Raw genomic sequence first — 13,633 nt, forward strand, 5'->3', positions numbered from 1 at the left:
CAATAAAAGGAATGGAGGCTGAGCCATAAGGATCTTGAGTTCAAGGCCAACCTTGGTATACATAGTGATACTCTGACTCCAAAGAAAAAGAAAAGTTTTGTTTTATTTTATTTTTAATTGAGAAGTCATTATATATATATATGACATGGTTACATGGTGATGCCCCAGTACTACCAAAAAAAAATCAGAAAAAAAGCTAGAAAATCATCTAAAGATCCAACACTCAGGTATATGCACTGGTGGTGGTCATGGAGTGATTTTAGTACATGTGTCTCCAGAATTATTTCTTTTTATACTTTCAATTTGTTTTTTTTAGGTCCAATATGTAGTTATTTTATCCTAATTTTTTTTGGTGGTACCGAGGTTTGAACTCAGGATCTCACGCTTGCTAGGCTTGCACGCTACCATTTGAGCCACTCCACCAGCCCCCTGAACTTTTAATTTAAAATCACAATTTGCACGGTTTTTTTCTTGTTACCATAGATATTGATTAACATTTAAACACCTTTTTAACATATCTGCATCATGTTTATAAATGAGTAACCAAATAGATTGCTTGGACAAGAGGAGCTTTCCCAGCTTACAAATAATGTAAAAGGTGAAAAATCTTTGGGTTTTTCTATTCTTCTTCTTACTTCCTTAGGCCAGATGGATGGTCATTAATTTTAGTTTACACCAGAATCGGCTGGGGAGTTGACTGAATACAGATTCCCTACACCTGGTACAATGGCTACAGTTTGAAGTTTGCTTTTCATTGTCCCCAATTCGTAGGCCTTATCTCCCAAAAACTATGATACAGTTGGCCTGAAATGGGCCTCTTTCTGCCTGGGTTTTGCTTTGTTGTTTAATCAAGCTGCCTACATGATTCTAATGTCCAGCCAGGGTTCATAACCATGGCAACACTACAAAGCTAATTACGGCCGTTTTCAAGTCAATTTAGAAGTGACACAGGCTCCACTCTGGGTAATTCAAATCTCACAGTAACTTTTGAAACCACCAGATTCTAGTCTAATTCTCACAGTTTTACAATGAGTAGTATGGCCATGGCTTTACAATAGTGCCAGAGATAGCAACTTCCTTACTTAATGTATGGCCCAAAAAAGAAGGAAAAAATGGGGGAAAAATCTCTTATCACTTTCTCCCCTATTGATGACTTCTCGTCAGAATGTTTTATGCTTACTGCTTAATTAAGAAGCCAACATAGGCTTCTGTTCTCTAATTCTTTCCTTGGATAGTGTTTGTGTTTTACCGGGAGAGCCAAAACTATGAGGGCTATTTCTTGACCTTGCTGACAGTTCTGTTGGAGTAACAACAAAAGCTACATCAGAGGAGTGATTTCAACATGATGTCATAGACCAACAGATAATTTGAGTTGTCAGACTTGGAAACCTGCTCTGGTCCTTTTTTTCTTTGTTGTTTTTTGGTTTTAATCATAAATTCACTTCCTACTATAGAGCTGTATATCCCACGTTTATGGCCCATTGATACTAAGAGTTTCTGGATGTTACTGTAAGTCTGTCCAAATCCAGGAATCAAAAATTCAGAAAAGATTTCATACTAGAATTTCCAAACCAGAAGGATTTTTGAGACCAGTTTCTTCAGTTTATTTACAAGGAAACTGAGGGTCAGGGAGATAGCAGTGTTGTTCAGGATCCTTCAGCTGAGAAAGCTTCAAGACCAGGATTCGAACTCAGAGTGTGGCAACCAGCTTTTCCCCACACATACTCACTTTTTCCCATGGTCCTACTTCAGGACTTGCCTCTCAGTAGGCCTGGGAAAACAGCTGCTGACTTTATCATAAAAACCTTCAGTTAAGGAGACAGAACAACTTCCTCAAGAGAGAATCTCCAAACTTTGTGGCAAATAAGGAATACAGATTGCTCTTCCTGGAAAGTACTGCTCAGTGAATTCTACTAGAGACATGGTGCCTCTGAGCAGGCGACCCATAGGCGGAAGATTCCTGTACTGCTGGCATCAGAATCAAGAGGCATTTCTAGCTCCTTCAAGCTGTGCACTTCCTGTGCTCAGAGCCAGCTTCCCTGGCTGTTAGGAAAACAAGCCTTAACCATGGCTATATTAAGCTGGTGTGACTTCCTTTGCCATTCTAGGACCCATCTTGGTTACCTCATGTAATGCTTCAGCTTGGGCTAAGGCTTAAAAACGTCTCCATGAGGGTGGAATTGGAAACAAACTGACCTCCTGGGTCCCCTAGTAAGTGTTTTAAGAACTCGCAGGCATTACTGAGAGGTTCTCCTTGGCCATGTTGGCAGGTCCCATGTCAGCATTGTGAAGGGAAAGGAGCTTCTGGTATGCTGCTTCTCATACTTGGGGATGATTTGCATGTTCAGATGGGCAGGCCTGCCAAGGCACAAGTGGAGTAAGGAGAGCCAGGCCAAAGATGTCAGGGATCCATGGCTGTTCTGATTGGGCCAGAGCAAGAGTAGATAGCAGATGTCTCGGGAAGATCCTGTAGCACACCAACACTGTTTTCTAGGGATCCCTGAGGGGGAACAGAGCCCAATTTTTGTTCTTGAAGCTCCCAGAGCAGGCAGCAAAGAGGACACTTCTAGTGGAATGGCTGTAGCTAAAGGTGTGACTCTCTTAACAAACTGAGACTTCTTTCACTGTGGGAAAAAGATGAAACCAGGCCAGCAGACATGATATCACATTGCTCTGCACCGCCCTCATTGTATACAAACCAGATTTTCACCTCTGAGATCTTTGTTAGCCTTACAACAAACCAATATGGGTGTGTTTTTACCAGCCCCATTTTACAGAAGACAAAAGTAAGGCACAAAGCTGCACATAGTGGTACCCACACATAATCCTAGCACTCAAAAGGCTGAGGCAGGAGGACCTTGAGTTCAAGATCATCCTGGTCTACCTAGTGAGACCCTGCCTCAAAAAAACAGAAACAAAACAAACATACAAGCAAAAATAAACAAACAAAAAAATCTCAAATGAAACACAAAATAATGACATGAATTACCCAGGGTCTCTTGGTCTAGGTGAAATCTCTTTTTTTTTTTAATTTTTATCTTATTCATTTGTGCATACAATGTTTGGGTCATTAGGTGAAATCTCTTGATTTATATGTCATCTTCTTCCCTTGTGTTGTCAGCTTCTGTCTCCTTCCTCATTTGGTCTGGGGAGGAGAGGCAAACATGGTAGATTCCAGCACACTGTGAGCTATGTCTCATGGGGAGACATTGATGAAATGACCATCCAAATAATCTATGCACTGTGCTCTGGGATAAATGCTGGCAAAGTACCAAGTTAGGAGAGCCTGTAAGAGGAGGACTGATTCGGGAGGCCAGGGAAGTCTTGTATGATATGACATTGAAAGCTAAAGGTTAAGGAAAGGGAAGAGGAGTTTGGGACAGAGAAAAGAGTTTTGAGAAGAGAGAGTCATAGTGCTGCTGAAGACCAAAACCTAGAACAAGGCTGGGAAGTCTGGCCAAAACCAGCCTCATAGACTGAATAAGGAGCTGTGTCTCTATCCAGAGAGCAATAGTTGGGAAATGAAAAGCAGAGAGAAAGCCTGAATTTGCAGGCCCACCTCTGCTACTTCAATGTCAGGGGACTTCATCCTTGCTTTTCTGATCCAAATGCCATGGGGGCAGGATGGATTGGTTCTGTTCACTGTCATGTGTCGTGTTTCTAGCACAGAGTAAAGTCTAAGTAAAGTCTGAAAACTTGCCCTGAGCCTTTTAGGAGCTTGGTGGTTGAGATCTTTGAGGCCTACCCTGAGCTCCTAAGTGCTAGGTGGTCCCTGATTTAGAGACAAGTGGGGAAGGAAGTTTGCCATGCCATGAAATCATAACAGGATCTGCCTTTCTCTTTGTCAGGGACAGAAGGGAGATAATGGACTTATGGGCCCACCTGGCAAGCCTGGGCCTTCTGGTCAACCTGGCCATCCAGGCCCCCCGGGGCCCCCAGGTCCCCCATCTGCAGGTAAGAGCTATACTGCTTCACTTGACCTACAGGGTCCCACTCCCAGCCAGCCTTCCCAGAAAGGGCACAAGAAGATGCCATCAGAGTTCTGCCTTGTGTTCCCAGTTAGAAACTGCCAGAGGCACTTTAATAAATTTTCATAATTTCTCCACAGTTTGGCTAATTCAGCTTTTACACAAGAGACATAAATGCCATTCTGGCTTTGCTTTAGCATTTTGGAGAACAAATAGAGGAAAGCCAAAGAGGAAGAAAATTACATTTGTGATGTCATTTGTACTTTCAATGAAAAAGGGACATATTTCAGCAACTAACATCTTGTTCTAGAGAAACATGTTTTATGGTCCCAAACAATTCTCTTAAACTCAGAACAGCAGTGTTTTCTGTCTTACACAGTGTGATGAAGAAGTCCTTATTTATTTGCATTTGATATGGGGAGGAATTACTAAAAGGAAATCAAAAGGTCTATGATCAAGGTGGACTTAGGTATGTTGCTACCTTGTCTTATTTGTTTAGTATGATTAGCTTTATTACTGTTCCCTTTATTTTGTTCCCCTGTCAGCTTAGAGTAAGGCCTTTCAGAACACATCATCTGTATAACGATAGCCTCTCTAGGTCTGTCCTCAGTTATACAAAAGAAATCAAAATAACTTTATTACAATGTTTTTCTTAAGAAAATGAAGACATTTAAAAATTCCACAGTGCAATTCCCCCCCACCCCTGTGTTTATGGGAGCATACTTACCACATCATAGGATGGGCATGAAATGTCATATTTCATTATATACTTTAAACCTCTGAGATGCTAACCTGTCAAGATGCCAGGAAAATTCGATTCTAGGCTTTGTGTGGGTTCTCTCCCCTTCTCCAACTGCCACAAAAGGGTTGGGCAAAGATCCTGGTGAACTATGGCAGAAAAATATCAGGAATGGTCCTTCTTGCCTTTCATCTACACTTTGCTCACCTGTTGTACAAGTCCATGTGTTCCATGGATGTCTGGGGACCAATGTCTTCATGCCGTGCTTGGGTATCAAAACATTTCCAAGACTAGGACTCCTGCTCCCTATGGCTCATCTCCACAACTATTCTTTTTTCTTTTTTTGAGACAGGGTCTCACTATGTAGCTCAGGTTGGCCTCAAACTTGTGATACACTTGCCTTAGCTTCCTGAGTGTTGGGATTACAGAAATGCACTACCATGCCTAGCTTACAACTATTCTTTCTGAGAACTTTGTCCCTTCCCCAGAAAACAAAAGGTTCCTATCCTCCTAGTATCTATGGAAATCTCTTCCCTTGTACCCTCCACCAATTTCCATGTTATTAATGGAACTAGATTTGAGGTGCAGCCCAGGCTGTATATTGCAACCCCATCCTTTAGCAGGCTGTGTCTGTGTTCCACAGTCTGTTTCTGTGAGTTGCCTGGGTGAGGTGACCTGAATAGAGGTCCTTCAACTAGTTGTTGCCTCCTTAGTTCTGACATGTGTAGCATTCCCCTAGAGCCCTGTGACCATAGCTGTCAACCCCAGAGAGTGAGAACGTGGTTGGAAGCCTGGTTTTGCCTAAGGAAGGAACTCTCTTGGACCTTGGAGCGCTCAGAGGCTTGGATTTAGGGTGGGTGGATGCATAGGGAGGTCCTTGGCAGACTGAGACCTTATGGTCCCCGTATGTTTAGCCCTCATCTGACTTGAGGTTCCCTCTTGGACCCTAGGGCCAGGTGAGAAGACCAAGGCCACTGTTTTGTCTAGTTGGTCTTTCATGTATTGCAACTAGCAGGCCCAAGCATAGTTCTATTTTCCCTCCCTGACCTTCTATCCCCTTCTACCCCAGATATACACACCTTTCTTTCCCTTCCACTACCCCACCCCCTTCCAGATCCTGGCTTCCCTGGCCTCTATTCTCCACGGGACCCCTAGTTCTCTGCCAAGACCATATTCCTGTGGTCTCTCTGGCTCTGCATGGTTTGACATGGCTCTCCTGTCACCTTCTGCCCATCCAACAAAATCCTCTGCTTCCTTCAAAGCCCTCTTCATTAAGGTCTTCCTTGGTCCCCAGCAGGCCATGCCACTGTCCCTGGAGCTCCATCAACAGCCCTTTTGTGTTATGCCCCCTCCATTGGTTACTGCTTTGTGTAGATATGTTTTATCTTCCTGCAAGAAGGCAGGGGCTGTGGCTGAGTAAGCCTCACATCCCCTCTGCGTGGCATCTGTTAGGTGGGATGAGCAGGGCTAGTCTGTACAGGTGCTCAGTCTGTCCCCACCTGGTTATAACCAACAGCCAAGCAGGATATGGGCCATATCTTTGGGCTGATCTCTCTATCCTGTGCCTCACTTTGAGTTACTTCCTTTCTGAGGAGCCCCCCACAGTGAAGGGGCTGAGGAGGGAAAAGAGACAAAGTAGGACAGCAAGCTCACTCTTTATAGAAGTTTTTTGTGGGAGGGGAGACATTTGAAGGAATTTGAAAGAGATATCGGATGTGTGACATCAGTTGGACAGTCATCCAGAGTTGGAATAAGCCCCTGCAGCGATTCCTGAGGATGCCTTTGAAAGTGTAGTTAAAAGCCTCAAACTTGGAGCTGCATGTGATAACTCATGCCTGTAACCCCCTTCAGCACTCAGGAGACTGAAGCAGGAGAATGGAGAGTTCCAGGTCAGTCTGAGCTAATAGCAAGACCCTGTCTCAAATGAAAAAAAAAAAAAAAAAGTAGTGGTAGAAAATAGCTAACAAATGGGGCATGGTGGTACACAGCTATAATCCCAGCAATTAGGAGGTGGAGACAAAAGGATTTTGAGTTTGAGGCTAGCCTGGGCTGCATAATAAGACCGTGTCTCAAAAAACAGAAAGTCCCTCTTAGGAAGAAAATGTGTAATCGGAACCAACTGCCCCAATCCATCCTGTGATGTCCTTGGGCTCCATAGACCACACGATAAAGTTCCCTGTTCTAGTCCAATCCTCCCTTTATGGATAAGAGCCATGAGGCTCAGAAAGAAGCCTCAGAAACAAGGTCACAGAGCTGACTGTTGGCCACCCTGGTCCTGAGTTAGTTGGTGGCTCCTACATGGCCTATGGAGATGATCATCCTGGTTCCTCTGCCTCTTCCAGATTCCCTGCTCCTAGCTCTTCCACTGTGACCTGTACTCGCCAGCCAACATAAATGAGAGGCTCCCTGGGCAAAGATGGAGAGCAGAGACTGTGGCTGTGGGGATAATGATGAGGCTGAGGTGGGGATGTTTAAGTTGCTGTGCCCTTCAGGGTAGCCTGGCAGAGTGATGGATGCCCTCTGACAGCTGGGAGGAGGCCTCAGGGAAACTGCAGTGGTGGCAGCTGGTGCCTTGCCACATCCTGTCGAACAGCTTTCTTGGGTTCTGGTGCCCAGCACTGTGGGGCCAGCTAGTGCTGGGGGAGTTGGAGAGGGTAGAGGCTTTTTAATTACCCAAGTTACAGGGAAAGACAGGCTGGGGAGTGAGGAGGGAATAAAGGCAAAATGCCTTTAGGATGTAATTTGCAATAATCAAATTACAAACTTGGCCAAGTCCTTGCTGCACCCAGACAGGGTATAAGTGGATCAACACAGTACCTGGGAATTGCCAGCTTCCTGGCTTGGAGTTTGTCTTTTGAATGGTATAGTGTTAGGTCAAACATGAGTTCAAATCTCAGCCTCACCACTAATTAGTTGGATAATTGGACAAATTCCAAGTGTCTCTGAGACTATGGTTCTGGGGTCACAGAGCCTTCCAGAAGACTGCTCCAATGCTACCCCAATGGTCCTGCTCACAGAACATTCACACTTCATTCTCCCCAGGTGCTTAACTACTCAGAATATTCCTGGGCTGGTGGAGTCTTTGTCTCTCTGGGCTCTTTGGAAAACATCAGAACACAAGAGCAGAGCTCTGCCCACAGAATAATATTCACAGTTCTTGTCAGAATAAACAACCATAACTTGTCATAAGATGTTGGCAAATCTCGTTTTTCCTCCTGCTATCAGCATTCTGATCTGTCAACCACTTTGGGAAGGCTTTGTGAGTTGGGGTCTTTCCACTGGGGTCTCCTTCTCCAGTTGCAGCCACTCCTTTGTGATCTTGCCCAGATATCTCTCCCTGGATCATTTCATTTCCTGACCTTCTGGGATTTAAAAAGGAGCTCCCTGTTTCTGGCTGCCTCCAATGTTGTACTATGTGAGGCCAACAACTGGCTGGCTCTCAAGGCCTCCTTATTTTCCCAGGAATTCATTTCGTTTCACTCCCATCTTTTCTTCTTTTTCCTCTTTTCCTGTTGGGTGGCTCCTGCTCCAGCTCTTTTCTGGCAGCCACAGTGTGACTTCTAGCCTTTTCTCTCCAGTTAATCTGCATTCACTTATTCATTCCATAGACACATAGCATGCCCCAACTGTGTGTCAAGTCAGTTTCAGCCCTGCCCCCATGGAGCATATGTTCTGTGGGTGGAGAGAGACCTTGATCGAATAATCTTGCAATGTGTAAAATTACAAACAAAAATATTATGAAGAAGAGACATAAGGAACTAATAAAACTGTATCTGAGATGAACGTAACGGAGAGGAAATATTCAAAAAGTCTTTGAGGAAGTGATGTTTGAAACCAAACAGAAGGGAGTTAGGAGGCCCCTGAGCAGAGAAGGATGAAGGAAAAGGGAGATGATCTTATGAGGGAAATACTGTTGCTCTGGACCAGTGATTCTCAATCTTGGTGCATGTTGCAAACATCTTGAGAGCTTTTCAGGATGGGTGCTTAGGGCTAGAAAAGTGCTCAGCCTGGGTTTGATCTTAATGGCTGAGGATGTAATTCAGTGGTAGAGCACTTGCTTAGCATGCATAAGATCCGGGGTTCCCAGACACAAAGGGGAGACAAAATATGGATGCCTAGATTTTATTCTTAGAAGTCTAGATGGGACTGCTCTGGGGTGTGTCTTGGGAGCCAGGGCCTTTAAAAGTCAAGATGAAGCTGGTATGGCAGTTCACATCTGTACAGAGTTCCAGCTACTTGGAAGGCTGAAGCAGGAGAATCATTTGAGCAAGGGAGTTTAAGACCAGGCTGGGCAACATGATACCCCATATTTTTATTTAAATAAATAAATTTTAAAAAATGAAGGTGAGAACTACTTCTGCCATAGGGTTAGGCAGTAAATTTCCTGATATCTTTTCAGGATGGGTCCCTGACTTCTCTCTGTACCAGGGAGAGTAAGTAGCTGAGAGTTTACAAATATTCCATTTTCTTCTGGGAGAAATAATAGAAACCCACATCCAGAAATTCCTCTGTAAATATCCTTTATATAAGAAAAAATTTAAAATAATAAAATTTATCCATCAGCAATGTGTCAGCTGCAAGAAGCCCTCTACTAATAATGGTCTAAACAAATAGGGCATTATTTTTCTCTAACAAGGAAATCCATAGGCAGGCAGTGGCTGGCTTTGTTCCAGTCTTAATGTCACCGTCAGGGCCTAGGCCCCATGAGCCCCTTGTCCTTCCTGCATGTCGACTTTTGTTCTTGTGCTTGTTACTTGATGGTTGCAACTTGGCTGCTGTGGCACCAGGTATCTTGCCTGTCTTCAAGGCAGGAATGGGATGTGGTGTGAGGGGAGCTCTACCTATTACCAACTACTTCTCCCTTTATCTCCTCTACAGCTTGGATCAGCATCCTGTCTTTGAACCTCTCCCCAGGCCTACCCTGAAACGCTGTGGACTCTAACCCTTCTTTCTGCTGCACAGGTTGCTCACATCTCCCTGGACTATTTGATTTTCTCTTCCACAGCTCTAGTAACACAGCAGTCTGTTGCTTCCTAGGACAATTTATAATGGGACCCAAAGGGGAAAGAGGATTTCCAGGGCCTCCAGGAAGATGTCTGTGTGGACCCCCCATGAATGTGAATAACCCTTCCTACGGGGAATCCATGTATGGGCCCAGTTCCCTGCGAGTCCCTGTGGTAAGGCTCTTCCGGGTGGGTGCATGTGAGGCCCTCTTACCTGATCCTCTCGGGCTTTTATGGAGTTCTTATAGTAAAATTTACTTTCCCCATTGCACTAGGAACGCCCTCATGATAAAAAGTTGCAAAATAGGGGGAAATCAAAAGAAGAAAACCAAATTGTCCATTTTGTTGTGGGGCCCATTTGGGGGGCATTTTCTTTGTTTTAACTTTGATATGGTTCAGATTATATTATATTAAAATTTTGTGCTCTTATTATCTCATTTGAAACTCCACCATGTTGCCACACTATAAATGTCCTTCTAAACTTTTACCACAGAAATTTTCAAATAAATATAAAAGCAGGACAAATTATGTAATCAATCCCAGTTTTAACAACAGTCAACTCATGGCTGACCTTGTGTTCTTTTCTCTTTATGCCTACTTTCTACTGCCCACCCTCCCTTGATTATTTTGAAGTAAACCCTGGATGTCAATTCATCTTAAACATGGTTTCAGTGGATGCACCTGTGTCCATGCAGCTTTTGCCTGACTTACTTGCTAGTGTCCTAGCATTAGGTATTTATAGGGGTTCCCAAGCTTTTCACTGATGGAGACAATACTAACGTGAACATCTTTGAGTATGATCCGTTTTGAAGAATCACTTGCTTAACTATATGACATTGCTTTTTAAATTTAAGTCTTGGGAGCATTTAACATGTTTAAACATCTTAAATCATGGTGGGTATTTGATTGCAAACTCAGACATTAGGAACTGGATTAAGGTGGTATGGGAATTCCTCGCTATTCAGAAACAATGTGACAGTGTCCTCTGTGGCTCCCCTCCCCACGTTTATCCAGTCCAAGCCCAGAGACTGCTCACTCCTCCAACTCTCCGTGCTCCTCCACAAGTGTTTTCTGGGCTCCTCACCACTGTGTTCTCTGGCAGATTTTTGTGGTCAACAACCAGGAGGAGCTTGAAAGGCTGAACACTCAAAATGCCATTGCCTTCCGCAGAGACCAGAGATCTTTGTACTTCAAGGACAGCCTTGGCTGGCTCCCCATCCAGGTACTTTTGGGGCAGGGCCCTCAAGATATCACCCACCTGTCCCCGCCCAGGAGAGGGACACACCCGTTAAAGGAAGGGAAGGACACTGGGTGCAGTGGTACCTACCTGTAATCCTAGCTACTTGGGAGGCAGATATCAGGAGGATTGAGGTTCAAAGCCTGTCCAGGCAAAAAGTTAGCAAGACCACATCTCAACCAATAAGCTGGGAGTTGTGATGGATGCTATAAACAGCTACTCAGAGATGGAGGTAGGAAGATCATGTTCTGAGGCCCCATCTGAAAAATAACTAAAGTAGTAGAGTGCCTACCTAGCAAGCATGAGGCCCTGAGTTCAAACTCCAGTGTTGCCAAAAAAATAAATTAAAAAATGCAGGAAGGTCCAAATAGCTGGACCTGGATAGATTTTCTGCAGTCTGTCTGTACCAAAGGGCTAACCATCCTCTATCATACTTTTCCTGAGCAGCCCTCTCCCCATGTCCCCATTCCCAAATAGAAACTCCTCTTAAGACAAGATCCTCAAGCAGGTTCTGTACCATCAAATGCTGGCTTAACTGGCCCCAGCATTCTGCTGACTGCAGAGCTCTGGTGGGTGACAAGAAAGGAGTACTTCCTTGGTGGCCCAGGAGGAAGTTATAGGATGCCTGCTGGCCCAGAGCATCTGTTTCCAGTACCAGTGACCTTCCTGCCCTGCAGCTGCCTGGGCACAGTGCCCCTAAGTTAACATGTGTGTTTCTTTGGACAGCTGACCCCTCTCTACCCTGTGGATTACACCATAGACCAGCGTGGAACCTGTGGGGATGGGGTCCTGCAGCCTGGAGAGGAGTGTGACGATGGCAACCAAGACGTGGGTGACGACTGCATCAGTGAGTAGGGCCCAACCTGGGAGGACATGAGGCCTGACCAGTCAGTGGGGTGGGATCAGCAAACCCTGGACACCAGCTGTGGGGAATTGGGACATTCTAGGGCCAGAGGGGGTGTCCCCAGTCTGCCTTGGGAACCTCCTTCCCAATTTCAGGCCACACCTTAATTCTTCCACATTCAAACATGTCAGTGGGATAGGTTCCAGGCTCAAAGACAAAAATGGTGTGATGGGCCTTCACTTTGTACACAGGAGTAAAAGGCAAAAGGGAGAGGCCATAGTAGGAGTCAGGACCCTTATCCATGTGTACTCAAATAGCAATCACTGTTATGGGAAGCTGGGCCACCAGTGCCACCTCCAGGCTGGTGGGACTGTGCCAAAGCAGGCAGGCAAAGCTAGAGGGTTTGCTTTTATATACTTTTTAACCAAGTGACAAAAGCAGGCGGTAAGGTAGAAAGCATAGTTTTCAGAGTCAGAACAGAGTTTGAATGCAAGCTCTGTTTGTCACCAGGCTCAGAGAGCCTTACTCAGGCTGGAGGGCCTCACTCTCCTGGACTGTGAAATGGGTATGCCATGCTGGCAACTCAAGTCTCTAGAGACTCTCTGAGCTGACTTATATGTGGCTTGTCTGGGTGTAGTTAGGTTCAGCATTCATTCACTGAATCCATCCATGACTTGGGGTGCTCAGGGTCAAGACTGGGTGTATGTGGCTGCAGAGTCACAGTCCTTACCCTCCAGAAGTTCAGGGGAAGGTGACAGCATAGAGGATGACTATGCACCAAGGGGTGGGCATAGGGGAGATGCTACAGATTTCACATTGTAGCTATATTGACCCCCAACGACTCCCAGGATGGCAGCCCGTGGAGTCTTTATGCTCTGAAAAAATGAGGGTGGGGCTAGAGCAGTGGTTCACTCATGTAATCCCAGCACCAGGGAGGCAGAGGTTAGAGGATGGAGAGTTCGAAGCTAGCCTGGGCTACGTAGTGAGATGCTATCTCCAAAAAAAAAAAATAGATACATATATATATATATATATATATATATATATAAACAAATACATAAATTAAAATGTGAATGGAGTCCTATTCTCATGTGAGAATAGAGGTCTTTGTGGAGGATCCTGTGGCTCCCAAGGAAATAAGCTGGGCCCCCAGTACCACCACCCCAACTCTCTGCCAATGGATAGAATCATCATGCACCCTCTCTGGGGCCTAATGCCTCAGTCTCCCACCTCCCACCTCACCTCACAGGAACCCCACAGTGATCCCGTGAGTGGGAGGCAGTGCCAGTGTCCTAGTTTTGTAGATGATGACATGGAGGTTCCCTGTCCCTCAGCCAATAAATGACACAACCAGAGCCTGGGGCTTCTTTTCCTTTTCCCAGACCATGTTGCTATGGACTTAGAGTCTGCAGTACAGGCCCTGGTGAGTCTGAAGCCTAGCTGAGGTTGATTCTAGATGGGTGTACTGTTTGGGGGGAGGCAAGGATAATTTGGACCACACTGTCCTTATAGGCTGAGGCAAGCCTGTCCTGTCCTGCCCTGCCACTTCTCAGGGCTGCACTTCTGTGTTCTCTTAGGCTGTCACCGGGCCTACTGTGGAGATGGTTACCGGCACGAGGGCGTGGAGGACTGTGATGGCTCTGACTTTGGCTACTTGACGTGCGAGACCTATCTCCCTGGGTAGGGAAGGCATCATGTGCAATTATGACACCTCCCTCTCCTCTCTTTCCCACTTCTGCCTCCCCGTCTCTTCCTTCACAAATATTTTCAAGTGGTTCTCATGTCCATGGCTTTTTCTAGACACATGGTCTAGAACTTTCTGTTCAATGGGAGCCAAGTGGT

General features: G+C 45.3%; 1 protein-coding gene across 5 annotated transcripts in view; it reads left to right on the plus strand.

Annotated features, from left to right (window-relative positions):
* Colq (collagen like tail subunit of asymmetric acetylcholinesterase) overlaps positions 1 to 13,633 on the plus strand; it is a 65,888-nt gene that overhangs the window by 38,220 nt on the left and 14,035 nt on the right. For 4 of the 5 annotated variants that reach the window (XM_020173089.2, XM_074043866.1, XM_074043864.1 and 1 more), the window contains exons 12-16: positions 3,849 to 3,954; positions 9,745 to 9,884; positions 10,813 to 10,932; positions 11,674 to 11,794; positions 13,369 to 13,471. In XM_020173089.2, the coding sequence (XP_020028678.1) occupies positions 3,849 to 3,954; positions 9,745 to 9,884; positions 10,813 to 10,932; positions 11,674 to 11,794; positions 13,369 to 13,471 (590 nt within the window). The remainder of the gene's footprint in view (positions 1 to 3,848; positions 3,955 to 9,744; positions 9,885 to 10,812; positions 10,933 to 11,673; positions 11,795 to 13,368; positions 13,472 to 13,633) is intronic. The other variant, XM_074043865.1, reaches the window with a different exon arrangement.

This window comes from Castor canadensis, chromosome 10 (assembly GCF_047511655.1).
Source record: "Castor canadensis chromosome 10, mCasCan1.hap1v2, whole genome shotgun sequence".
Taxonomy (NCBI): domain Eukaryota; kingdom Metazoa; phylum Chordata; class Mammalia; order Rodentia; family Castoridae; genus Castor; species Castor canadensis.